Source organism: Phyllostomus discolor, chromosome 1 (genome assembly GCF_004126475.2).
Source record: "Phyllostomus discolor isolate MPI-MPIP mPhyDis1 chromosome 1, mPhyDis1.pri.v3, whole genome shotgun sequence".
Lineage (NCBI taxonomy): Eukaryota > Metazoa > Chordata > Mammalia > Chiroptera > Phyllostomidae > Phyllostomus > Phyllostomus discolor.
This window is the reverse complement of record NC_040903.2, coordinates 195,834,679-195,861,403: the sequence shown is the minus strand read 5'-3', so window position 1 is coordinate 195,861,403 and position 26,725 is coordinate 195,834,679. Positions and strand designations below refer to the sequence as shown.

The 26,725-nt window shown below is 45.6% G+C and overlaps 2 protein-coding genes and 1 long non-coding RNA gene across 5 annotated transcripts; 1 reads left to right on the top strand and 2 right to left on the bottom strand.

The window, feature by feature from the left end:
• Positions 1 to 1,520: 1,520 nt before the first annotated feature.
• HEATR4 (HEAT repeat containing 4) lies at positions 1,521 to 23,235 on the top strand. Of its 2 annotated transcripts, XM_028506597.2 has the most exons (14): positions 1,521 to 3,317; positions 4,466 to 4,656; positions 5,924 to 6,064; positions 8,957 to 9,160; positions 10,448 to 10,591; positions 13,747 to 13,929; positions 14,770 to 14,930; positions 15,579 to 15,683; positions 19,097 to 19,215; positions 19,914 to 20,094; positions 20,643 to 20,712; positions 21,068 to 21,257; positions 21,937 to 22,015; positions 22,817 to 23,235. In XM_028506597.2, the coding sequence occupies exons 1-14, from the start codon at positions 2,440 to 2,442 to the stop codon at positions 23,045 to 23,047; spliced, it is 2,877 nt and encodes a 958-aa protein (XP_028362398.2). In that variant the 5' UTR covers positions 1,521 to 2,439; the 3' UTR covers positions 23,048 to 23,235. The 2 variants fall into 2 exon arrangements, with proteins under 2 accessions (XP_028362398.2, XP_035867749.1); XM_036011856.1 differs by lacking the exon at positions 21,937 to 22,015 and having other exon boundaries at positions 22,817 to 22,974.
• On the bottom strand, positions 3,082 to 7,054 carry LOC118497482. 2 transcript variants are annotated; one of them, XR_004900007.1, is made up of 4 exons: positions 6,653 to 7,054; positions 4,987 to 5,049; positions 4,483 to 4,633; positions 3,082 to 3,219 (listed from the first exon to the last, which is right to left on the bottom strand). It is a non-coding gene; the product is annotated as an uncharacterized LOC118497482 (long non-coding RNA). The 2 variants fall into 2 exon arrangements; XR_004900006.1 differs by lacking the exon at positions 3,082 to 3,219 and having other exon boundaries at positions 4,464 to 4,633.
• A 41-nt stretch (positions 23,236 to 23,276) lies between the features above and the next one.
• On the bottom strand, positions 23,277 to 26,500 carry RIOX1 (ribosomal oxygenase 1). The gene has a single exon (XM_028506598.2). It carries the CDS (start codon positions 26,471 to 26,473, stop codon positions 24,566 to 24,568), a length of 1,908 nt encoding a protein of 635 aa, XP_028362399.1. The 5' UTR covers positions 26,474 to 26,500; the 3' UTR covers positions 23,277 to 24,565.
• Positions 26,501 to 26,725: the final 225 nt, after the last annotated feature.

The window sequence follows — 26,725 nt, the reverse complement described above, 5'->3', positions numbered from 1 at the left end:
GGCTGTTTGTTGGGAGAGAGGACCTTGCCTCACTATGTTGGTACAGGTAAAAGTTAAGTTTGGACAATGTGAATATGGAGCTTCCAAACTCCATTCATAGGCCTTTTCTTCCCTCTCTGTGCACCTCCTCTTCTAACTGCCTTGGCCCCAGTACCGCTAAACTGTTTCCATAGTGCCCAGTGCATCCAACTGTGGGGCCCCGGAGACCTGCCTTCTGAGAACAGTAGTCCATGCCCCGAATCATTCGCCCAAGCTGGCATGGCTGGGAAGTGCAGAACCTGGCCTTGCACTTCTGACCCCAAATCCACCCAGGACGAGCTTCTTCTGACGAAACCTGACGACACTTTATCCTGTCTCCACTCCCTTTCAGGACGTATCTATCATGTGTTTTCTTTCTTTTCAACAAGTCCTTTATTAGGTGATAATAATTATTCCTTGATAATTTACAATAATTAGTTAGTAATGATATTAATTATTATAAATCCAGATATTTTTTTCTGGAATGCTGGCATTGTAACCAAAGATTTTTTTTTTTTTAATTCTCACCCAAGGACCTTTTTTCATTGCTTTTTAGAAAGAGAGGAAGGGAGAGAGAGAAACATTAACTAGGTACCTCCTGTACGTACCGGACTGGGGATCAAACCCACATATGCCCTGACTGGGCATTGAGCCCGAAGCCTTTCAGTCATGGGACAACACTCTAACCAGTTGAGCCACACTGGCCAGGGCTAACCAAAGATTCTTTATGTCACAGGCTAATGGGCATACCTCTGGGGATGCCCCAGATCATTCCATATAGGTAGTTATCTTGGGGTGAAACCAGTCCATCCTGTTTTTCAAGGGTTTAGGATCAAACTGCCCCCTGCCTTAGGGGCAAGTTATGACACACTGATAAGAATCATAAAATATTTGATTAGGCAATATACAAGGCAGGAGAACACTAATATTTTTTTTGTCCAAAGGTTATTTTCAACCAGTAAAAGTAGGTACTGTTTTAGGAAAAATATCACCTTGTGACCCTAACTTTTCCAGTCCAACTTCTTAAATACTGTGTGCCACTGTGGCCACGCTGCCTTCATGACTGTGAAGAGACAGAACAACCAAATCCTGTCTTATATGCAAAAAATCCTCTAGGGGTATCATATCGATCACGTGGGACTTAATTTGAGTGAGGTTTTCCATGCTGGTCTAGTGACATCTAGATAAGAGCTGGCCCTTAACAAAAAGAAGTCAACCAAAGGATGAGATTTTTTTTAAACTTTCTTTTTTATTTTATTTATTTATTTTTAGAGTGAAAAGGGAGGGAAAGAGAGAGAGAGAGAGAGAAACATCAATGTGCGGTTGCTGGGGGTCATGTCCTGCAACCCAGGCATGTACCCTGACTGGGAATTGAAACTGCAACACTTTGGTTCGCAGCCTGCGCTCAATCCACTGAGCTACGCCAGCCAGGGCTCAGGATGAGACTTAATACACAGAAGACAGTGGGGTAGATCAAACCCCAAAGAGAGAAGGTGCTGTGCTGAGTGTTATCAAGGAAAGAGAGATAAGTCAGATCTGGGCTAAGGGGCACTTGTGAGCCGGGCAGGCAAGGCAGGAATAGGCACCAAGCACAGCGGGACACAGAGTAATGATCTCATTGGGCATCGTGATGCTGCACAGGCGATTCTGAAGGACAGCAAAGACAGGAGATGTGCTCCTTGGGCATTGCAGTTAGAGAGTGAAAGGCTTAACATATTTAACAATGTGAGCTGTCACAGGATTAAAAGTTAAACTAACTGGTATGGACTAGAAGTAACTTATAAATGTATATGTGACATGGAGCCTGGATAGGTCCAGGAAGAGTTGTGGAGCAGGCAGAAACTGAGCTGGGCCTGCAAGAATGGAGAGAGTTTGTGTCAAATGTGGAAGAAAGGCTACTGCATATACAGGGCACAGGTGGAAGCTCCACTAGGTAAAGGGAGAAATACTTGGAGGAGAGCTAGGACACTCATGGGGTTACGTGTCAGGGCAAGTTCATTAACGCTCATGGAGAACACTGAGTACCAGGCTGAGTTGTCTGAACTTTGTGCTACAAACCTTTGAACAGAGAGAAAGCAATATCTGAGGAAAAACTAGAAGCATGGGACACTTTGAAAAGCAGTAATCCCTAATAAGGAGACAGGGGTTTAGCTTTGGGGACAAGTATGAGATTGGAGGCAATGGTCAGATACAAGGAATATTGAGAATGCTACACCTTTTCTTTCTTTTGTCCTCCTAATTCTCGAGACTTTCCCCCTCCTCCCTTCTGTCCTCCAAGTTCTGTTCTTCCTGTATTGCTATGGGTTACCAATTTCTGCTGACCTAGAGCTCTCACCAGTTCCTCTTATCCCTTTAACAGGCTCTTGCTCAGCCCCTGCCTCTGGACCAGGCAGAGCGGAAGGAAGCATTTTCCAGGAAACAATGACTAGGGACCGAAAGGGGAAGACCTTTCTCCCACACAGTCTCCATCAGCCACTGCCCCCACGGCTGGGATGGGGCATGGTTTTCTCCTCCATAAAACCAACCAACAAGGAGTGCACCTCTGTCTCCAACCTGCCACCAGTCTTTCGCTTCAGCCCACAGCACTGTGCACACCTCAAGAACCAATATTTGAAAAAAGCCGCTTCAAACCTTACCTTCTCTCAGGAGGTGGTGTGGCAGCGAGGGCTACCCAGCATTCCTTACAGCCAGTACAGCTTTGACCACCTCTACAACACAGACCACATCATCCAACCCCCCCACATCAGGAAGCCCCGACCTAAGAAGCCTGTCAGCTTCAAGCCCTTGGATTCTTCAGGTCCCTCAGCAAGAGTCACCTCCCAGGCTGTGAAAACAAAAAGCTCTAACAATCTTAAGAAAAAGCTAAAGAAATCGAAGCCAGCAAGCGCAGACCCAGAAACATCTTGCCCTGTCATTCATCCCTGCAGGGACTCAGACAGGGTCAGTCTGTTGCCTTCTCTAGGTGTGAACCTGGAGGAGAGGGAAGCCTGGCTTCCACCCCATGAGAAGGAGATCAGAGCCTGGGAGGCCATCGTGCTGGGAAAGCTGAACAAGCGCACTGCCCGATGGATCGAGAACAAGCGTCCTTTGAGGCCTGGGGTGTCCCCCAACAAGTGGCAGAGCTTCTTGCGCCAGCAATATGACTGGAGCCACATCCGAGATGAGCTCACCTCTTCCAGTGACCTGGAGCTCTTGAAACAACTGGAAGAAGAAGAGACAGCGGATTTTGAGGGTCGAAGTATCATCCTGCCCACCCAGGAAAGAAAGGAGTCGGAGCTGATGCTTTCTGTTTATTACAGGTAGACTGGTTGGGCCTTAGTCGTGCCTTTGAGAATCCCTGCCTTCCCCTCAAGGATTCCTGGGTGGGCTTACACTCTCCCATGAACCTCTTGTGTTTTCTACTGCCAGCCTGTTCTTTAGGTCTCCATAAAGTAAGGAGTTTCAACCTTGGCACTGACATTCGGGGCTGGGGAATATAATACACAGGGGCTGCCCTGTGTATTGCAAGGTGCTTAGCAGCATTCCTCTGGATGCCGCTAGTACTCTCCAGACACTGACACACGTCCCCTTGAGGGACAAAATCACCCCTTATGGAGAACCACTGCCTTTAAGGGATTGCTTCTCGGCCTTTCCCTTCCTGCTGATCCAGCCACTATCCAGGTGCTCCCAGAAAGGCACCCATGGTGAAAGGGAGGAAGGCAGAGCCCCCTGGCTCTGAGGTTTGGCCCTGCCTCACTTTGAATAAGGAGCCAGCACGTCACTGACTCGAAAACTGACTGGCAGCAGGTCAGACAAGGAAGCAACCTGAGGGAAGAGGATGACTGCATTGCTCAGGTTGCTTCCTTCTCATTTATAGCTACAGGGAAGACGGGAGCTATCGTAATGTCTCTGATTTCCAAAAGTGAACTAAAAAGTAAGTGCAAACCCATTGGTTTATTCATGCATTAGAAAAATATAAACTGCATTCCCACTACTTCCCAATTGCTCTGCTAAGTGCTGGGAATGCAACGTGAGTGAGGCAGACGTGGACCCACCCTTTAGGGAGCTTACAGTCTGCCCACTGCTTACCCACAGAATGGTAACGTAAGAGGTAAGAGGGAGGCAGGTTCCCTTCCTGAAGTCCAGGCAACCTCTAAGGGCGCCACTGTTGAAGAAGGATAATGCTGGGAGGACAGGCTCTCTGTCATGCTGTCCAGGGGCTGCAGAAGGGGTGGCTCCACCAGGGGCGGGGGAGGGTGACTGCAGACAGGCCCTTCTGGCAGCTCCACATTCAACTGGCACCTTGGGAGCAAGGCCATTAGTTGAATACAGGTGTTCTTCCAATGCTCATGCGTGTATGAGCTGAGCTGAAAAAGGAAAGAGAGTGAGCTGTGAACCTGGTGGAAAGGGGACAAGCCCATCTCCTACCTTTCCCTCCTTTTGTCTCCCCGCTCTCTGTCCTGCCAAGATTGCCCGAGTACTTACCACAACGGCAGAAAGTTGAAACTACAGCTGGCCACAATAAGACTGCGGAGGATATCAATGAAGAGAGGTGCATCCGGCAGCCCCCAGACCAGAGCTGCTTCCGGCAGGTGAATCCTCGGGCTGGAAAGTTTGCTTACTCCACCGACAACACCTTCGAACAGGATATTTACTTTGGTAATAGAGCTGGGGCCCTGTGGTGGGCACTGAGGTAGGCATGGAGCAGGGAGCTGGAAGGTAGCCAGGGGATGAAAGAGTCACGGGGGTGGACGAGGCCCTGGATTGCCCCTGTATTCACAGTAATAGTCCCTGGTCACTTGCCCAGGAGCTGGGTTTTTTTTTTTTTTTTTTTTTGTTTTTTTTTTGCCCAGAGGGGTGGTTAGAGGTCCCTGGCAGAGGGCAAACTATTCTCCCTCTTCCTCCTTTCTCTATCCTTCTATCTTACTAAGGAGGCGGTGGAGGGTGGGATTGTAAAACAATCGAGATTTGGCTTTGGGAGCGAACTACCTCTTCTCTGTGCACCCTTCTCCCTCCTCTCACTTTGAGATACTCCTTCACGGAGGTGCTACACTAGAAAAAAAATCGCAGGCTTTGGAGTCAGGCAGATCCCGGTTTAAATCCTGGCTTAACCACTTCCTACTAACCTTCAGGAAATTATCTAATCCATCTGAGCCTTAGGTACCTTTTCTCTTGTAAAACAGTGTTAACAAAAATGCACTTGCCCTGGCTTGTGCTGCTCAGTGGATTGAGCGCTGGCCTGTGAACCAAAAAGTTGCTGGTTTGATTCCCCCGTCAGGCGCAGGCCTGGGTTGCAGGCCACTGCCCAGTTGCGAGCATGCAGGAGGCAAGCCATCCGATGTTTCTCTCCCTCTTCCTCCCTCCATTCTCCTCTCTCTAAAGATTAATAAATAAAGTCTTTTTTTAAAAATGCACTTTATGTAAAGAGTAGATGACAAAGCATCTATAAATGCCCAATAAATGTCCATTACCCTCCCCTTCCACCTTGCAATCATCCTCTAGATGCCTGGGCTCCCAGGATACACAGTCTAGGTCTGCATGTTCCAAGCCGTTCATTCTTCCCAATCCCCATCTTGTTCCTAAGCTGCTATCAACTGAAAGTCTCCTTAAAGTGCTTACGAAGTAGTACTTACGACCGATAAGAGAAGAGTTGGGTGGCCCTTCGTTAGTATCTAGCTTTTCACAGGGGCAATACCTATAAGTTAGGCAGGCTCTGCCTTGATTTCCAGGCCTCAGAGAGAGAGCACGACAGTCATGAGTTCTGGGGGCCGGGAGCTGGGTGAAATGAAATCGGGTCTGATCCTGGGGACTGGAAACACAGGAAGAGGGAGAAGGAAGGTGCTGGGGACTCATTATTTCTCCTTCTCCTTCTATCCCTTCTGCATATTTTATTTATTTGACTCATTATTTCTTTATCTGTTCATAGATAAAGTCCAGGTCGTCCACCAGATTGGTGCAAAGAGAGACCAAATTTTCCTGGAAAATCGCAACCGGTACAATAAGCAGCTACTTAAGGTCTTCCCCGAAAGCCCAGAAAGGTGGACTTTCCAGCCAGTTCCTGAAGCACGTAAGCAGGGGGATGATAATGGGCGTAAAGGTGGAAGTGTGGCTATTTCTTTTCCTTTTTTTTTTTAATCCTCACCTGAGGACATACGTTGAGGGGAAGGGAGGGAGAGAGGAAGAGAAACATTTCTCAGCAGCCTCTCCTACCTCTCCCACGTGCCCCAAATGGGGACTGAACCTGCCACCCCAGGTGTGTGCCCTGACCAGGAATTGAACCCTCGACCTTTCCATTTACAGAAAGATGCTCCAAGCAACTGAGCCACACCAGCAAGGGTGTAGCTATTTCTTTAAGGCCCCTGTTTCATAGGGCGGGGCACCACCAGCATCTAGGGAAGCTCCTTCCTACCGACTAAAATTTACCTCATGAAATTATAAAACACTAGCTATGACTGGGAAGAGGCTTTGTGAAACATCCATTCAGTTGAAATCAGATAAAGCTTATGTGTAATAACGTGGGTTAGAACCAGTAATTACCAATAAGGCAGATACCATCTTAATGCTTCTAGAAGTTCATCAAACCCCTGATTCAGTACTCTGCCCTATTACCTTGGGCTGGCTCTACCCTCCCACACCATTCTTAGGCTCATTAGACCTGCTTCAGGCTGTGTGTTTCACAAGTTTCTGTGTCACAAATGCATCACTCTCCATTCTGTAAGACAAATGAGACAAAAGGAAGGAAGATAGCCAAGAAATGAGCTCGGTTCACTTGACCAGCACTCAACCCACTGAGCCACACCAGCCAGAGTGATTTTGTGAAAATGTTTGATAAAGCCATTAAGTGCTATACAAACTCAAGGCATTATTATTTGTACACTACCTTCCCCACAAGCCAGCTCTATTCTGCACGTCCTCTCCTCTAAGAGCAGGCAAATCCACAGAGACAGAAAGTTGAGCAGTGCTTGCTGCGTGATAGCTGCACAGCTCTGCAAATCTATTTAAAGACCACTGTACTGTACATACTTTAGAAGGATGAAATTTACAGTATGTGAATTTCACCTCAACAAAGCTGTTATTTTAAAACACCCTCCGAGGCCCCTATGCATTCACGGAAGCTTCCCCACCTGTCTCACTTGCTTCTTTCCCTCCCGATCGCAGAGCTGATGCTGTAGGATTTTTTTTACGTCAAACTTCTTTTTAAAATAGTATTTGAATTTGATCTGGGTGAAGTCAAGTCAGAACAATAATATATACACATCTTCTTATAACTATTTTATTCATCATCTCATCTCAGGAAATACTGGGTATGAAAGAACCTCAGAATAATAGAAAAGTTCCTGAGGTTAGATGTGGGTAGGTTCCTTCTTTCCTCTCCATTTTGATGGAACTGAAACATTTAGATGGTAACCTCTTTAAAATGATAAAAATTCTGAAGAAACAAAGCATGCTTGTTACTATATGGCCTTTAATTTCCCCCAAATCATGACAGAAAACTCTCTAGTGTGCTCAGCTCATCGTGGTTCCTATGCCCCAAGCACAGGCTTTATGGTACAAGTCACAGAGGCCCTGTCTGTCGCTGCCAGCAAAGGGGACGGCGCCTTTGGTCCCAGGGACAATCGAAGGGCTTCTCCGCTGCGTGCTCCCCGTAGGCGGCTTTGCATGCGGAAGGGGGCCGGTGGATGTGTGTCTATCTGCACAGAGCTCAGGCCGGGAAGTAAAATGAATGTTGGCAGTTGGACATGTTTATTCCCACAGAGCTTACACACCAGAGTTCAGACTTCCTCACCACATCCATTTTAAGCCCCTGAGCAGGGGGATGCAGGAGGAACAGCTACCTCTCACTTCCATGGGAGGGATTTCAAGGCGGCTGAGAGGAGTGCAGGAGCGTCATGCGGCAAAGTATCTGCTCACTGGGAGCTGACCTGTCTGGAGCTAGTTCTGGGGCTTCTGGGTGTGCGCGTCCTGTACACGCTGCAGAGGAAGGATGCCCTGAACAGGGGGACTGAGTTCCCCCCCGTGCGACCCAGCTGGGTGGGGACCATCTGGAGGGTAGGCTCCGCACGGGCCTCTGAGCTGAGCTGTCCTGGAGTCTCACAGGACTCTTTCTATGTTAGAAGAAATGGCACTGCCCTCCTTGCTCAAAGGAAAGAATGAATTCAGAGGAAATCTAACACATTAGAGTCAGAGTGAAGTCTGGAAAACCAGACACAGCTGACAGTGACAGACCAGGACATGAAACGAAGAAGCAGTGTGGCAAACAACGAATTTAGTAATGCAGAAATGTTTTTATCTGGCCGGCCTTCTCCTTCTCCACACAACCATCCTCTGAGAAAGAGGCCTTCTGTATTTCACCCCAAGGAGCGTAGTCAGTCAGTCTGGAAAAACACAACTATGACTATTTTTACGTAACAACTATACTTACATAATCTTTTCTTTTGTTCTCAAATTTCCAACTGTTATTTGCCATAATTAGGAAAAACTAATTATGACATTGCTAAAATCTTTATAGAGTTGCTAAAAATCTTTAAAATTAGTCACTTGTAGTACCGTTCCGCCTCCCAAATTGAAAACCTTAAAAAGAAAGCTTAGTAAATTAGGAATTAGTGGCCAATTACACTCTAAATGGCAATATATCAAATATTGTATTTTATGAGCAACATTTTCACATCTGAACATATTTATGTTCCTAAAGCTTTATTAAACTTATAGAAAGGTTTGTGAATAGTTCAGTTTTCCTCCCAGCCTCTCCCCCATCATCGTGGCTTTATCGTGTCTGTAATCAGGACTTCTCAAAACTCCCTATGGGATTTGTACTCAGTTTCCATTACAATCACAGGGAAGTTCCCTCTTTAGTATATTGTTTTGCTTCGGTCTTAGTCAGGAATAGGAATGTGGTGCTAGTTGGAACACAGGACCTAGGGCAGTGAGGTGAGAATTCCTCGTGACTGCCCCACTGCAGCTTGCAGGCCCGTGAAAGGAGCCCTGTGCTGGACGGCTTTGCCCACCCCGGTCGAGGATCTGCTGTTGCCTGGGGGTGAAGAGGACATATCCACTAAGACCAGGAAACTGAAGACACAGGCAGAATTGCCGGAGGAGGATGGGACTTGGAAACTGGCGGTTCTGCAGAGGATGCTGAAGGAATGGAAGATTGCCTGGGCCCTTGGTGAGTGGAGGGCGGGGGCGGGGGCGGGGGCATTGCAGAGTTGAGTGTGTATTTGTCAGGGAGGAGGGTCTCACCTCGGACTAGTGTTTTTCAGTCTTTGAAAATCCATCCCTCTCTTGTAAAACATATAAACCCAGTGGCCTCATCAAGGTTAGACTAGACATGGGTCTTTAACACCATGCTAGTTGTTGACATGTATTGGATGCTTTTTGCATGGGCAGATTTTACTTCAGTAATTTGTGAAAACTCACTCTGTTGAGACCTCTCCACAGGCAGGGACCTTAACTCACTGACCTCTGAAACTTTATGTTCAATAAATATTGCGTGAAGGGAAGGATGAAATACGCTGCCCAAGCAATGGAAATGTAATGATTAAAGGAAACGGCATTTGTCTGTGGTATAAACAGCCCCTCTCCAAAATTCATCTGTGGAGTTGGGATTATCATACACCTACTTTGCCTTTAGAGATATGGGGGCGGGAGCCTGAGTGCCTGGGGCAGAGTAAAGGCCTCGCCAGGGCTGTTGGAAGCTGTGTGAGCCTTCAAATCCTGTAGCTGCTGTCTTTCGGAACATAAAAGAATTTAGTGCAGGAGAAAGAGAGGAGATTCATAAACTAGATCAGATAAACAAAAATAAAGACAGAGATTCTGGGTAACAGCTGCTGATAGGGAGCAACTACAGAGGGTGGGAACAATGAAATAAAAGCTTGACACCTACAAAGAGGGCAGTTAGCAATAAAAGGAGGAAGACCTTGAAAGCCAGATGGTGGAGCCTTCAAAGGCAAGGAAACCTGATAACTTGGCAGGTGCTTTGATAAACTTTGTCTAGTTAATCGCATTTACTACTCAGTCACTCAATATGGTAGGTGCTAATATGTCCGTCTTACAAATGAAAAATCAAGCTAAGACATGTTAAGTGACTTATCCAAGGACACACAGCCAGTAACTGTGATTCTAAACCAGGTATGTCTCACAGCAAAGTGCTTTTAACCACCCTTTTTATTGCCCCTTTTATTTTCTAAATGGTAACAAAGAAGAGTTATTGAAGCCAAGAGAGACCGAATATGAGTTGGGGGCGGGTGGGAGTTTTGTTTGGGAACTGACCTAGAGAGGACATGGATCAGAGAAATCACTTCCCCAAGGGGCCATCTATGGGGCCCTTTATTTTTCTGAACTAATGTTTTGCTTGAATTGTCCTGGGGGGAGGGGACTGCTTGTCACCTGCCTGCAGTACAATATCCAACCCTAACCCGGTGGTACTCTTCCCATTTCCCTCCCTGTGCCACAGTCGTCGAGTGGCGCCACAAGACAGTAGAGGGTCTGCTGCAGAGTTTGGTGGACAGGAATAACAATGCTCGGATCCAAGCTATCGTCACATGTGCCACAGCTGCTTTGGAACGGCCCCGGACTGCCATCGGCCAGGGGTGCCCAGGTGAGCCAGAAATGGACTGCTTAATACTATATACAGGTTTCCCCTGCTACCTGAAAGTAGAATGTTCCTGTAAAACTGTCTATAGGCCAAAGTGGCGTAAGGTGAAGAGTTAGCCACCACTTTCTGAAAGGTCACATATACCACTTTGCTTTTATGGAAGACCTACATTAGTACAGTAATGGCTTTTTCATAAATGTGAAAACCCTCTTCAGATTTCTTTCAGTTAGCACAAACAGGCACTAACACACAGGACTGTAACCTACTGAGGAGCTGCTTTAACAAGACACAGGACCCAGGTGGTGGAAACTAGAAATGCCGTTGCAAGGACATAAAACCAATGGACACGTATCCCTCGAGCACCCTCTCAGATACCACCTTTTTCAGTGTGAAGCTTGAGTTGACACTTTGTCTTTCTCTGCTGCTGGTACCATCCTAATATTATTATTATGTGGTTTTTTTTGGGGGGGGGTAAGACAGAAAGACAGAGGGAGAGAAATGTCGACGTGAGAAACATCAATCCGTTGCCTCATACACACCCCAACAGGGTTGAACCCGCAACTGAGACATGTGCCCTGACCAGGAGTTGAACCCGTGACCTTTTGGCTTTATACCAACTGAGCCACACCGGCCAGGGCACCATCCTAATATTACTATTCTTGTCCTAATATTTATCACTCTGTCATAATTGTCTATTTACTGTTCTGCCATTCCTAGTAGGCAAGAACTCCTTAAGGGCAGGGGCTAATTTTAGTTCGACAAAACTGTTAGGTTTTTAAAGTTTCCTTTCACTTATATCTTGTCTATTGAGTTCCAGATATGGGCATTTTTCCTCCAAGTTTTCAAATTTGCTGCTCCCTCTGCTGGAAAATTCTTCCTCTCTTCACTTGATTAATTTCTATACTTGCCCTTCAATTTGCAGCTAAGATGTCACCTCCTCTGAGGAGTCTTCCCTGCCCCATACTTGGTTTGGTGTCCCTGCTGTACATGTGACCACACATGTACATTTTCTACTATAACTGCTTATTTCCTTGGGTTTAAATGGGATGATATACAAGGTCTGTCCAGAAGGTATTCAGACATGTAATATGAAAAAGAGATATTTATTGAAGAAGATACAAGAAGCACTGTACATAGGACAGTGGCACCACAGTCCCCTCCAAAGTAGGCACTTTGGGACCTCACGCAGTTCTCCCAATTGCCATCAGCTACGCTGTTGTGTTTTCCCGAACCTCACTGACAGTCTGAAATCTCTTCCCTTTCAAAGGTGATGTTAGTTTTGGGAAAAAGCCAGAAGTTGCAGGGCATCAAATCTGGGCTGTTAGAGGGTTTGAGACACCTGGATGATTTAGTAATTTTGCAAAAAACTTTGCACAAGACATGAATGATGCATGAGCAGGCATGTTGTTGTGATGAAGCTGCCAATCACCAGTTGCCCATAGCTGCAGCCTTTTGAATCATCCAAACAGTTTTCATGGAGGAATGTTCAAGCTTAACATGAAATTTGATACAGATTTGTTGCTCTACTCAGTCATTTTGAATGTAATGGCCACATAGTAGTACACATGCTCACTCAATGGCATCTATCATTGACTAGTACAAATGAAGTTGTCAGTGTTCACACATGTTCATTCCAGCCCACTCTCCTTGGCTGCCAGGTTACATGGATGTTGTGCAAATCATTCTCGCTACAGTAACAATGGCTGGACTTTTCCAGACAGACCTCATATGTTCAGTGCCTGACACATGGAGAAAACCTTCAATAAAGCAGCAACAGATATAACCATATCCCCAAATCTTCCACATACTTACAAACACCTTTGTCTTCCATCAGAAGAACTATGCTTTTCATGTGACCCCTTTTATGTGTCCTAGGTGTCCAGATTTTGATTTGTCCTATTTCCTCCCCTGACCATCCCGAAGAAAATGATCTACTCATTATTTCTTGAAACACTCAGCTAACTTCTATCTATTCCCTTTAAATACTCAGATTTCCATCTAGCCCATTCTTAACAGTTGGCTTAGCAGCCTGCAGTGGTAGTAAAAAGGACAGATTAAAAATCCTAAAATCTTAGTCATGGGTCGAGCTTCTTGGGAAGTCAGTTAAATTCTCTGAGCTTCAAATTCCTTACCTATAAAATGAGGATAGTTGTGGACAAAAGGTTAATAAAACCCTTACCCTTCTACTTGAGAATTTGAGCTTTAATTAAATGCCCGCCTGTTACCCTGATAACCTGATAAGGACAGGAACTATATTTACAGGCAACATTGCTTATAATAAAAATGATCCCTGGTTCATTAATTACATTTGGACTGGGAAGAACTATACATGAATTATAAATACCTCAAGGAGTACCATTGTTTAAGCTTCTATGAATGCTGGGACTGACATCACAGCATGCCTTTTGGGGACCCTAGAATTATATTTATGGAGTTGTTATAAAAGATACTAACTCCTGTGAGACATAAGACTTGTATACAGAGTGGATTCCATGCTTCTGAGCTGTCCCTAAAAGGCTCTGTGGAATGCTTTACAAACCACCTCAAGAACTCTGGCCGAAAGCAGCGCCTGATGCTGCCTTGTTGGCCAACTGTGCTCCCACCCTATACCCTTCCAAAACTGGTACCATATGCAACCCATGACAGTCTCGTGAGTCTGACTGTTTAAACAAAGACTCCTCAAGTACACCTATCTCAGGTGAGCTCTGCAGTAATTCCTGCCTTGCCTACTTCAGTGAAGAATGAATGACTATGAAAACACTATATAATGGCAAAGCACTAACACCTAAATATAACTGCTATTATTACTAAAAATACATGATGTGATGTAAAAGTACAAAAATAGATAGGGTAAATAGGTTGATTTTCATCCTAAACCTTATGGTCAAAGTTACCATAGCCTAGCTGGAAGCATTCTTCTGCCTGAATATAGCTCCTTTGAGGCCAGGTGATAACGGATTGGGAACTGGCCTACCCAGCACAGAAGTGAGCTGTGAAATCCTACCCATCATAGGGGCTCAGCTAAACTCATATTATGTAGAAGCAAGCACCAGCAAGTGGAACTGAGGTTGGCCGCCACGTGGCTAGGGGAAGGAAGCTGTGTTTCAGAGAAAAGCAAAGGGGTTAGCACTCTCCTCCAGCTCTTATTTTCATCACAGACAAGGAGGAGACTATGAAAGCCCCATTGGTCCAGGACTTACCAGAGGTCCTCAAGTCCGCTTTGGAGGCTGCTCTTCATGACAAGAATGTCTACGTGCAGATGGCAGCAGCGATATGCCAATATGCCATGGAGTCACATAACCCCCTTGCCCAGGACATCATGCAGACTGCCCTTTTGAAGGGTGAGTACCCCCTTTTTCTTCTGACCTGGAAATTTGGGGCAAAGAGAAGATATCTTACCATCAAGCTTTTTTTAACCCTTTCCTCTCCATTATCATGCTCTGTGATGTCTACTGTATTGGGTTTGTGCTCATCTTAAGTACATACAAAACTTAGTTCTTCCTAAGTAGTTTTACAAAATAGGCACACTGCCACCTAGTGGTACCTGGGCAAAGGGTTTCACAGAAGCATTTAACTAGGAACCATGCCCTTTTCTTTCACACAACTGGAATTTCCTTTAATTGAAATATGATATAATTGAAAATATGATATGAAAATTAGAAAATTGCACCATGCTTCCATTTTCTGCGTTAGCTTTCAGGCACTGTCCACATGCATTGCTGGAGTAGTACAAGCAAAAAGGTCAATGATAGTCCAAGATGCCTGACTGCTCAGAGAAGAGTCTGGTCCTTGTCTGTCCCCAACTCCCAGACAAGGACAACTGGCTGACTGGTTTGGCCTTCTGCACATAGACACCTAACAAGTTGATTCATCTTGCTTAAGAAAGCCTCCACTTCAGACTCCCCAGTCTACGGGGAAGAACAACTGTATCTCTCAGCCAAGCCAGCAGGGCCTTACTGCTGTTACCTAACAAGAGCCTTTTAGGACTTAACTTTTCAGGTTAAGATTGTCAGTCTATATTTAAAACCTTGATATGACCCATTTAAATATGGCTCAAATATGGGACTGGATTTCTGGACTGAAAGGGGCACAGGGAAGTGAGGTAGCAGGCACCCAAAGGCTGTCCTCTCTGTGGGGAAAAGAGGTCGGCTATTGGGACTCCTTTTTCACCCCTGTGGCAGGCAATACCGTGGACAGCTGGGCTGCAGCTCAGTGCTTGGCTCTGGAGGGTGCTGCCACTTACCCCGTGATTAAGAGGATCCTCCATCAGCTGTTTTACAAGAAGAATGAGGACACTGAGCACCAGGCATACATGCTCCTGAGCCATCTCAGTGGGAAGTCGGTATGTGTCCATTCTAGGGTCAGAAACAGGAACCACGTTCAAGGGAACAGTTGGGCCTTTGACATCAGTGCATGTAAGAATCCAAAATGCAGGTGGTTGGGTAGGATGATTTCAGGCACAGGTAAAACCAGACTCGGTGTGATGGAACTGAGGTGTAGAAGTGTATACAGGGAAAAGTGACAACAGCTAGCTTAGAGAAAGGTGAGAAAAGTAGGCTGCAGATGGTTTCTGTGTATGTAATAAGAACTGTGACATGTAGAATTTACTTCTGCTGCAAGTTTACCCTTGAAAACCATGCAGACCTACGATGCTGTTTACTTTCAGCAGAAATGTGAAACAAAGACTGAAGCATATAAAAATCATTTTAGGGGTAAAGATAGTTCAAGTCAAAAGGAGAAGGCCCCAGGGGTTTTCTGTTCAGATTACAAAATCTGTATTTTGTTCCCTGATTCCTGATCCCAGAAGTCAGCTGGCTTAGATGGACGAGTGCTCCAAATTTTATAAACCCACCCTTTTCTAGGGCTGGGCATCTCATGTACTTGTGACATTAATTATGCTGGACGCCATGTTGGGATGGAAGTCCTTTGAGCATCTCTAGCATCTCTAAAGATGATCATGAATATCCATACAAGTCTTCCATTTCCTCAGAGCCTGATACACACCATACTTGCTGTGGAGCTGAACAGCCGTCAGTGGAAGGACAGGATTGTGGCCTGCCGGGCTCTCTCTCGGATCAGTGGAACTGTCTGTTTGGTAAGCCTTCTCCTTCTGTGCTCCCAGGACAGACAGTCTAGGCTAGCGAGCCCTTCGACCTATTGCTGCTATCTGGTACCCCATTTTTACTAAACAGATCTCTGTCCTCCCATTCCTACCTCTTAGTCCTAACCCAGAATTACCTTCAGATGTCAACATGGCTTTCTGTGACTTAAGCCACTGCTTCTCAGCTTGGTGGCAGTCCACAAACTGTTTATTACCCACCTACAATGAAATAAGAAAAGAAAGAAAGAAAGAAAGAAAGAAAGAAAGAAAGAAAGAAAGAAAGAAAGAAAGAAACCCCAGAGTTTAAAAACTTTTATAGTGATTTGACATTACCTCAATATCAATGTACTATTGTAAGTATCAGTCAATGACATTTTGCCACTCAAATACTGGTCCTTGGTCAGATAGTTTAAGAAGCACTGACTTAAACCACTCAATAACCCTACTACACTGGTGTCAATGCTGGCTTTCCCTGAGTGTCTAGCACACATATAAAGAAGGTATAAACACAGCCCCTACTTTCAAAAACGGACATTATATTTGGAATAACAAGACTAACATACACAAACGATGCAAGAACAAGCAATAAGTGTAAGGTGCTTTAGTACTTTTAAGAGAGATTAGTATGGGCTGACATTATCAGTTAAAGTTACATGAAGGAGTGTGAGACACAGCCCAGCAAGATGTGGATAGAACTGAAGGGGGACTTTCAGCAGGAAAAACCCTGACCATCATTTAGGCTTTTACCTGACCTCCTCCTTGCCATCACTTTTTAATCATCTTCAGCTATCCAAATGGGAATTTTCCCTTCTTCCTATGTGTCCCTACATCTCTTCCTTCTAACAAAATGGCCCAGAACATTCCCATTCCCGTGAGAAGCGAACACCTTCTAGTCTTTGATCCTCGCACTTTGATGTGGAAAGCATGAAATCTGGCCATTCAATATAATTACCTGAAGATTCTGCCTCAACTGCTCTAGTACCCTGCTGCTAAAGTCCTGGACCAGGAACATCACCAGGTAGCACCCAGGAGCTTGTTGGAAGTGAAAATCTCACCTCAGGCCAACTCAATCAGATTCTGCATCTTTTTTTAAATTTATTTTTTTAAATATATTTTATTGATTATGCTATTACAGCGTCCCAATTTTTCCCCTTTGCCCTCCTCTGCCCAGTACCCCCTTCCCTCCAGCAATCCGCCCCCTCCACCTTAGTTCATGTCCATGGGTCATGTTTGTAAGTTCTTTGGCTTCTCTATTTCCTATACTACTCTTGACATCCCCCTATCTATTTTGTACCTACCAAATCATATCTGATTCTGCTCCTGTTCTGGTTGTTTGCTTAGTTTGTATTTTTTAGATTCAGTTGTTGATAGTTGTAAGTTTGTTGCCCTTTTAATGTTCATAGTTTTGATCTTTTTGTTAAATAAGTCCTTTTAACATTTCATGTAATAATGGCTTGTTGATGGTGTATTCCTTCAGGTTTACCTTGTCTGGGAAGCACTTTATCTAACCTTCCATTCAAAATGATAGCTTTGCTGGATAGAGTAATCTAGGTTTTAAGTCCTTGCTTTTTGAATGTCTTGCCAGTCCCTTCTTGCCTACAAAGTTTTGTTTTTGAAAAATCAGCTGACAGTCTTATGGAAACTCCTCTGTAGGTAACTCTCTACTTTTCTCTTGCTTTCTTTAAGATTCTCTTTAACCTTTGGCATTTTAATTATGGGAGGGGCAGGTGGCTTGGAGAGGGGAAAATTCTGCTGCCTGGCTTCTGGAGGCTTGCCTGGCACTCGCCCTGTTTCTAGTCACTTCACCCACTTCCCAGATGCAACTGGCACTCTTCCCTGGTGATAAACCTGAGTGGGTGGGTCTGCATATGTTCTAAGTCCAGGTGGGCCCTTTAAGCCGAGTCTCCTAAAAATCGGGCAGTTTCTTCTGCTGCCCCAACCCCCACTAGTTTTTACAGAGAAAAGTTATGGGGACTTATCTTCCTGGTGCTGGAACCCTGGGCTGTGCAGACTGGGCCTTGGACTGGGATTGCTGGCTCCCAAGGTATCCCTCCCAATTTTTATCCACCATATGTGAGTGTGGAACTGCCATTCCACCAGCACTGCAGCCCCTCCACATCATACTGCAACTCTGCCTCTCCCTCCCATCTGGATGAATGTGGCTTCTTTAAATTCTCGGTTGTCAGACTTCCATACAGCTTAATTTTCTGATAGTTCCGGGTGTTATTTGTTCTGAGATATAGTTGTAATTCTCTCTGTAGTTGCATGAGGAGGTGAAGCGTGTCTACCTATACCCCCATCTCGACCAGAAGTCTTCAGAATCTGCATCTAAACAATATCATTTTAACATCTGATTCATTTGTATATTCATCCCCTTAGCAGCTGTCACTCAGGATTGCCAATTAAAAGTGAAAATACCTGGCTGGCGTAGCTCAGTGGATTGAGCACGGGCTGGGAACCAAAGTGTCCCAGGTTCGATTCCCAGCCAGGGTACATGCCTGGGTTGCAGGCCATAACCCCCAGCAACCAGCACATTGATGTTTCTCTCTCTCTCTCTCTATCTCCCTCCCTTCCCTCTCTAAAAATAAATAGAATCTTAAAAAAAAAAAAAGTGAAAAGACATGCAGAGCAAGCAGAGGATGGGGTAAAAGATGAGAATTTTACACCAGACTGCTGAAATTAAGAAAGGCATTATGTCCATCAGTTCACCACATCAGTAAGCAAAGTTTCTGACCATATATCCGACATGCTAGGCACCATGCTATCATTGGGGATGCAAAGATAATGTCTTTACTTGATTATAAATAACTACAACAGAAGCAATTTTAAGGCATTATAGGGTTTTCCTATGCTTGTAAGGGACAAAGGAGAGTTCACTGAGGAGATGCTTTTTGAGGTAAATCATAAAAATCATAGTAGGAAAACATCAGGTTCCAGGTAGAGGAGAAAAGGGATGTTTCTGGCAGGAAGAACAGCTTGGACACATTCACACAATCAACTACAACTGTAATAATCTTTGTCCCTTCCTCTCTGAGAGAAGTATCAATATATAGGTGGCCAACTGTCCAGGGTTGCCCAGAACATGAGTTTTAGTACTTAAACCAGGAAAGTATCAGGTAAACTGGGATGAATTGGCCACCCTATTCAAGTGTCTCAAGTACAGGTTATATCATGAGACTGGAAAACAGACCTGGGTCTGAGTCGTGGCTCCAGCCCTCAGCTGCTAACCTTGGGCAAGTAAATCTAAGCCTGCATTTTGACATCTGTAAATGGTAATATCTGCCTCACTGGATTGTTTGAGAGGATTAAGCAAAGGGTAAAAACTCTTAGCACAGTGCCAAGTTTCAGTTATATTACATTTTAGAGACAATGGGAAATAGGTAGCTAATTATTACACCTATTTGTAGGATATAAAGCATAAGTTGATCCAGCTGATGTGGAATGACTGGCATAAGGAAGTAAGACAAGCAGCTGCCAAAGCTCTGGGGCAAATGAGTCTTGGGAAAGAGGTGCATGACACAATCAGGTAAACCTGGTCACCATGAAGACAGCGGCTTTTCTATTCTTAAGTGCTCAGGGGCCCTGGGATCCAGCCAGCCATGGAGCTGCTCCATACGCTCAGCATTGTACTAAGTTCCAATGCAGGATTATTTTTTAAAAACATAACAAAAAGCTAACAGTCCCTATAGACACAAACAATGTGGCTAAGGAAAGAATCATTAATTGAGTGCCCACAAGGTGTTGGGCACTGTTTTGGATGATTGAAAGAGTTCAAAATCATGGACATGACTCTGATTGTACAGGCAAGATACACAAATGCCTAGTTAAGGTCAAGTTCCATGGAGGATGGATAAGACTACACAGGCAGAGAGGAGAAGGAAAGACATTCTGGTCTGGTCAAATGCAGAAATGTGCATGGCACATGTGAAGGCAGTGGAGAGAACTGTAGCAAGCAAGATGAGCATGTTTGAAAGTTTCTTTTTAGTCTTTAGTCATTGAACATAGCTTAGTGCCTCGCCCATGCCAGGTAATAAGGATTCAAGCAAATAAGACAGTTGAGTATCTACCCAGTGAAACTTAACCTAATGAGGATAAGGCTGACAGGGAAGGGTGGGAATGAATAATGGAGAGCCTACAGAGGTTGGATTTTATCCTGAGGGCATTGTAGGGGAGGGAGCATCACGTTTTTAAGGAGACAAAAATAAAAGCACCTGTGCTTTCCAGAGTCAAGCTGTGTCAAGGAAATTCCAAAGAGCGTGTGGAAGCCCTGTCCCTGATTGGTGGGCTCAAGCTCATGACCGCCAAGCTTCTCCCAAGCTTCCTAAACTGCTTCTCCGATGACTTCATGGCAGTTCGGCGGGCAGCCTGTTTAGCAGCAGGTGCCCTGCAGATCCGTAATGCAATGGTGAGTCAAGGAAACATGATCCCATCTTACCTGATCAAACAGAAGAGGGCATTACACCTGAGCTTCCCTTGGTGTGCATAGTACACTCACCATTCTGTGGGGACACAGAATGAGAGATCAGAACCAGGAAGGTGAAGGAGTACATAGGCCACATCAATCAGTTGGGACCACATTTATCTCCCAGCCGGGCCAGACTTCACTCTAGATCACATCCCTGAATCCTATTCTCACCTCAGCTATGGGCTTCAGGATTAACTCCTGGGGTAATTGTTGTAATCCCATGTTACTGGGGGAAACCTGGTGGAGGTCTTCAAAAGAGGCCTGTATGACCATGTGAGTCTGTCAGCTGAGAAAATCAATTTACAGATATGAGATAATTCGGCTAATATATTATGTGTACAGGTTAGTACTTCAGGCTGTAGTTCATTTGTCACTAGAATTGATGTCATTTTTCAGTTATACTACATTTTAGAGACAAGACAGGTCCCTGTCCTTGATCATTCTTGCTCTGGTCTTCTCCACTCAACGTTGCCTTTTATCCATCCCAGGTCCTTAGATGCCTCCTGAATCTGATACAGAAAGATCCTTACTGGAAAGTCAAGGCCTTTGCCATTCGCGGTATGACAGAGTGGCCCTAGCCCTCGACCTCAAACACCTTCCCATATGCTAGTACTATACAAATGACACCTAGAATTCCTCTAGAAAGGGGGAGGAGTGTAGGGGAGGGAATGATCATACTGGCTCTGAAGTTCCTTGCCTGAGAAGTTAAAGATTATTTCCTGCTTTTTAATTTTAGTTAAGGATCCCGAGTCTAGGTCGATGGTCAAAAACTTAGTTTAGCATTTGTAATAATAATATAGCAGGGGGCTGCCTACATATTATATATTATAAAGACCATTTCTGGATGTTAGGATATAGCTAGGTTAGTCTGGAGTGAGTGACAGTAGAACATGCTGCCCTCTCATCTACGCAGCTTTGGGACAGATTGGCCAAGTGAATCCCCAGTTGACAGACCTCCTGCTCTGGGCCATACACTATGAATCGTCACCAGGTGTTCGACTAGAAGCTTGCCGTAGTATCTTAGCCCTCAAACTTCAAGGGGACCGGGTCAAGGACACCTTCCTAGATGTGCTGCTCCTAGAAAACCACGATGCTGTTCTAAAGTAAGCACTAAACCTCTGGTTCCTCCCACTACCCCAACTCTCTCATCTTTGTTAATACAATATGGCCCCGCCTGTCCAGGTTGCCTACTGGCTGTAAAAGCTCAGACTCACCTGTGCCATTCACCTCCTTACCCCAATGGGTGACTGAAAAACTATGATAAGACTGGATGGAAGTCAAGTTCATGTAGCTCATGTACCCATTCTCTAGCCCCAATGGTTTTTAAGTTATTCATTTCTTCAACTAATATGTATCAAGTGCCTACCGTGATGACAGGATTTAAGGTAAAAAATGTCTGGTGTTTGAATCCCAGCTCAGGCCTGCACTAGCTACATGAGCCTGAGTAAGTGACTTGAACTCTCCAAGCCCATTTTTTAAACATATCAAATGCAGACAACAGTCTATCTTACGCGTTTGTGGTGACGATTAACAAAGTGACATGCTTAGTACCTGTAATAAATTAGATGTTCAAATAAATGGTACCTATTAGTATCCTCAGATATGTCATCTCAAAAATTGTACATCTCGATAAGCTAAGCAGCATACCATTTGCAGATAAGGCTCAGGAATTTAGGATTTGTGTCTGATTCAAAGTCTTATACTTTCCACCCTCATGCTTTTTTTTTTTTTTTTTTTTTTTAAGGACAGAAAACAATCTAAGAAGTCCTTCTTATCTTTCAGGGAAGTTCACCAGGCAATGAAGATATTCAACTTAGAAAATGAGGGGGACAGAGAACTGCTTCAGGAGATCAAGAACAGGGTAGATAAGTGCAAGCTGTGTTTTCAAGAGAAAAAAATTCAGGCCTTTGCCTCAGACCCTTTTCCCCTCTAAGAATGTATACCCCTTTCCCCATCACAGGTATACTTTCTACAATCCTAGGCAAGGACACCATGCCATTTGAAGACAGAAAATATCTGTGCAAGACAGGATTATACAATCCTATTAGTAAAAAAAAAAAAACAAAGCAAAAATCCTATTAGTTCTTCAAGTAGCCCTCAAAATCAGGGTTTGTTGTTGTTTCTAAAATAATTTTCCTCTCTTCCCATTTTCTCCTCAACATCTCCTAAACCAAAGTTTTCTTTCTTTTTTGCAGACAGGCATAATGAAGGAATGTGGGACTGGAGCTGGCCTCCTAGGTTTTCTTTTTCCTTCTAAACTTTCCTTAATTCCTAACCTGGGCTCTGTCATCAAAAGAACGACCACTCTTGCTGAACAAATGGTTCTAATTTTTCAAAGGTGTTAGAGGAGGTTGAAGAACAGAGGAAAAGGGATTTTAAAAATGTACAAGATTCTTTCTGTATATATAATTCAAAAAGCCAACTTCACCCAATGCAAGCATTTCTTAGCAGATTCCTTTCATCGTGCCCAAAACGCTTAAGTAAACTTTTCATTAACACGTGTAAAAATGTTCAACCAGTGTCACAAGAGGACAACACTCTCAGGCATTTATGTACCACCTAATACTAATAAGCATGATGCAATAAGTTACTTTATTAGTGCTTTTTGATGATCTGCAGCCTAATGCAGTTGTTTTTTTCAACATCATTTGTTCTGATCTAGATTCAAACACTAAACCAAAAGGACTTGCTGATGCAGAAAATATTCAAGATTGAGGCGGCCATAAAAAAAGTGAAGGCAGAAGCAAAACATATTTACTTTCAACCCAAAGAGGGACAAAAACCACTGACACTCCATACTTTTCTTCAAGAAGCTTTTCATGGTAGGTTTTCTAGGAGTGAGTCCTACGATTTTAACAAGACTTTTCCGGGTTCTGGACGTTTTGGGACTTAGTTGTGAGCCCTATAGGATAAGAGCCTGAAAAAGTTACCTCCTTTCCTTCTTGGGCATCTTCTCAGTCCTTCTGTTATTTTTTTCCTACCTCGACACCCAGCTTCTATTTGCCTATTTTATTCCTTTAAAAAAATGAAAAAAAAAAAAATGAATGAGGGAGCTCTACTTGAACTGATCTGAAAATTAGGTTAAAAAAAATGAATAAAACAAAACAAAACAAAAACTAGTGTTAGGCACACCAAAAAAGCCTTGTAGGCTTAACCTTTAATACGTTTTCCAGTTATCTCTGGAAAATGCAGTCAGAGGGAGAACTATCATTTTTACTTTCTGTACATCTATGGTTTTACAACTTTAAAAGAAAGACTTTATCAAGTTCTCAACCTTATAGAACTGAACCTATCAGTTATGCTGGCAGGATAAGAGTTCCAGATACAACCTAAATGATGAGGTGCAGACATCAAGCTGTACCAATATATACTTACAAAATCAGTGTGCCCATGTGTAGCAGCAGCCTCAGGTCATTCAGCCAGCTGCCTACCAGCCACCACCCCAAACCCGGGTCTTCTGGTTCCAAGTCCAGTGCTCTCTCTGGTACACCAGGCTCTTTTCCACCAACCATGAGAATATTCACTTGCCTGATATGGGGAAGTTTTTTCCAACTGCCAAAAAGAAATGAGAGTGGAAAGTAACTTGACCACCAGCCTTCCCTCATGGCCAGCTTGCTACATAGCTGATTTACTAAGGCCTAAGATAGCGGAAGTAGGAGACAGTGCCAGCCACTGATGCAAGCAACACTTAGCAAAAACATACCATACTCTTAAAAACATAGTATATCATAACTTTTTTAATAGGGTTGTGTTATTTGGGGTTCAAGAAGCATGATTAAAATGAACAAATTACCCCTAAACTTATAGAATTGGCCCCAAACAACCACTCAAGTTACCTTTCACCTCAGCCCTTACAAATTTTCCCTATCTTCCCTCCCCCCACCCACCACATTCCCTTAAACCATGCCACATAATAATCTAGCCTTAGAAAAGGGAAATTCTTTGGCACTTTAATAACTTTTCTAACATTCACACAAATTCTCAATAACAAACAGGATGCCAATCCCAACCATCACCCCAAACCGATGAAAAAGTACTCAAATTAAGGATGCAAACACTTCCAAATAAAAACTTCTAATGTCTCAAGCGGAGTGACACAGCAAGGGCTACACAGTACACCGAAGCCCAAGGGTGGTGGTTACTGCAAAATAATCAGGAATCGAGGTTACTTCTGTAGAAATAACTCCCCCTTTCCTCCTCCAACCTCTGCTTTCACTTTTGTGCCTAGATGAGGAGGTGGTTCCTGGAAAACCATCTGAGTTTTATGACATTGAATCAATCATAAAGGTAAATGTGAGTGCACTGATGGTAATCAAGGTAAGAACATGAATTTTTCCCCCCAAAAAGGTGGGGGTGGTAAGAGAGAATCATCACTGCCTGTTTCCATTCCAGCAATCAACAAGAAACTAGTTCAGGTAAGAGGCATCTTGGTGAGTAGCAGCCCCTTATCATATAACATGGTTGCCAAAGAAAGTTGGTCCTCCACACTGTCACAGGGCAAGTCCCCTACTCTCACAAACTCTGGGTAGGAGCGGAGCAAGAGTTCCATGGCATCAGCTTGCTGGGGGAATATCTCCAAGCACTTGGGCTCTTCCAGATGATAAACACGGGAGTTTTCCACTGTATAATAGAGATATAAATGGCCTCCTTCACCCACCAGCCGAGCTACCCCATCCTGAAGCATGTGCACTTCTGTTTCTGTTGTCAACTGGGCCCCCACGTTCACAGGTTCTCCAGCTTCCCAGCGAATTGGGAGCCCATAAACACTTAGGGCCCTCTCCCTATCAGTCAACACAGGAGGCAGAGAATCATGGATGAAGTCTTTGGCTCGCTGGTCAGCCACAGCATCGACAGGAGCAAAGTGTCCCAAGCGGGCAACCAAGACCCGCACCTTCTCCATGAAAGCAGTTCTTCGAGGATCCTTAGAATCCGAATGCTGGGCCCCCATGTAATCCATGAAGTCTCGGGGCAGCCCCCTACGAAACTCCACATTTTCTTCCATTGCAGCCTGAATTGCCAGAGGCAGTACAGCCTCTAGGAAGTCACCCCAGGTATTGCGCTGGTACGTGGACAAGGTGAGGTGCAGAGAATGCACTCCATCCTGGCATTCGGCTTGGTGAATGAAGCCCCGAGGAAAATAGAGCAAATCTCCAGGTTCCAGCACAGTCTGCAGCACTGGCTCACCAAGGTCGTCCTGGCTGAAGTTGGGGCTGGATGTCAGGGCCAGTTCCTCAGTTGGGACCCGGGGTCGGTAGACTCGCCAAAGTTTCCTACCTTCCAGCTGCAACACAAAAGCCTCGATGTCGTCGTAGTGGGGAGCAAAGCCCTGCGAGTTAGGGGGGGTGAGGTAAACGTTGGAGCCCGCCATGCTTCCAAATTGCTCTTGGAGCACAGCCAAAAACTGCCACACGGTGGTCGAAAAAGCCTGCGGACAAAGAAGGCGCAGGGAACAGCCAGCCTGGTACAGGGACCAAGCGGCGGCGGGTAGGGCGCGGCCGGGCGGATTCAAGGTTTCCCGCCGCCCGTTGATGTAGCGCGCGGCGTCCAGGTGCTGTCCGAACTGCACCTCCTCATTGCGCAGCATGGAGTCTAGGTCTGCGGTAGAAAAGAGACCCTGGTAGTAGGTGTGGTCCTGCCGCCGCACCAGCACCGCCTCGCGCTCCCACAGGCGCCGGTAGAAATGATCGGGTGGCATAGGTGCAATGAGCCACTCGAAGAGGCGCGCCGCCCGCCGCCGGCTGCTGGGGATGCGGTTAAGCTCCGCCAAGACGCGCTGTAACGGAGAGTCCCAGGCTAGCTCCCCGCCCGTGCTGTCCACTTGTGGCCCTGACAGCGCCGCTGCCGCCACAGACGGTGGGGCGGCCGCCGAGTGCTGGGACGAGCACAGCAGGGCCGAGGTCTCCACCACCCGGCTTGGCGTGGCTGGTACCTCCCCCAGACGTGCGGGCGGCGCCGAAGCCTGCACCAGGCGCACCGGCGGGGTTTGCTGGGAGCGGGCCGCGGGCGAGGCCTCCAGCAGCTCTGCAGGCCCGAGGTGGCCGTACGGCTCTCGCCGGACCGCATCCGGGGTGGCCGCCGGCCCACCAGGCAGCGGGTCCCGGGGATCGTCCCCAGGCGATTCCTCCCTCGAGTCATCGCTTGGTAGCGCCTGGGCCCTCAGAGCGGCCATACGGGATGCAACACTTCGCCTCAGCTGCCTTCGGACCTTCCTGGGCCTCAAGGGCAGGACCAGCACCGACCCGCTGTGTGACTGTGGCTGGCGCCGGCGTCTCAGCCGCCCGCGCCTCGGCAAACCTGCACTACCACGGAGCCCGTCCATCGTAGGATCCTCCTCGGAGCGCAGCCGGAGCAAGCCCGTAAGTTCCAGGCCCGCCGCCACTGCGAGGAACTGTGGGAAGGGGGCGGGCCTCCAGCCGCGGCGCAGGTTGGCCACGCCCACCATCCTCCACCGGCGCCTTCCACTCACCCTTTGAGCCCACGGTACCTTAATTTTTTTTTCTTTTACAATTCCATAAAACCTCATCTGTATATTACATTGTGTTCACTACCCCAAGTCAAGTCTCCTTCCCTT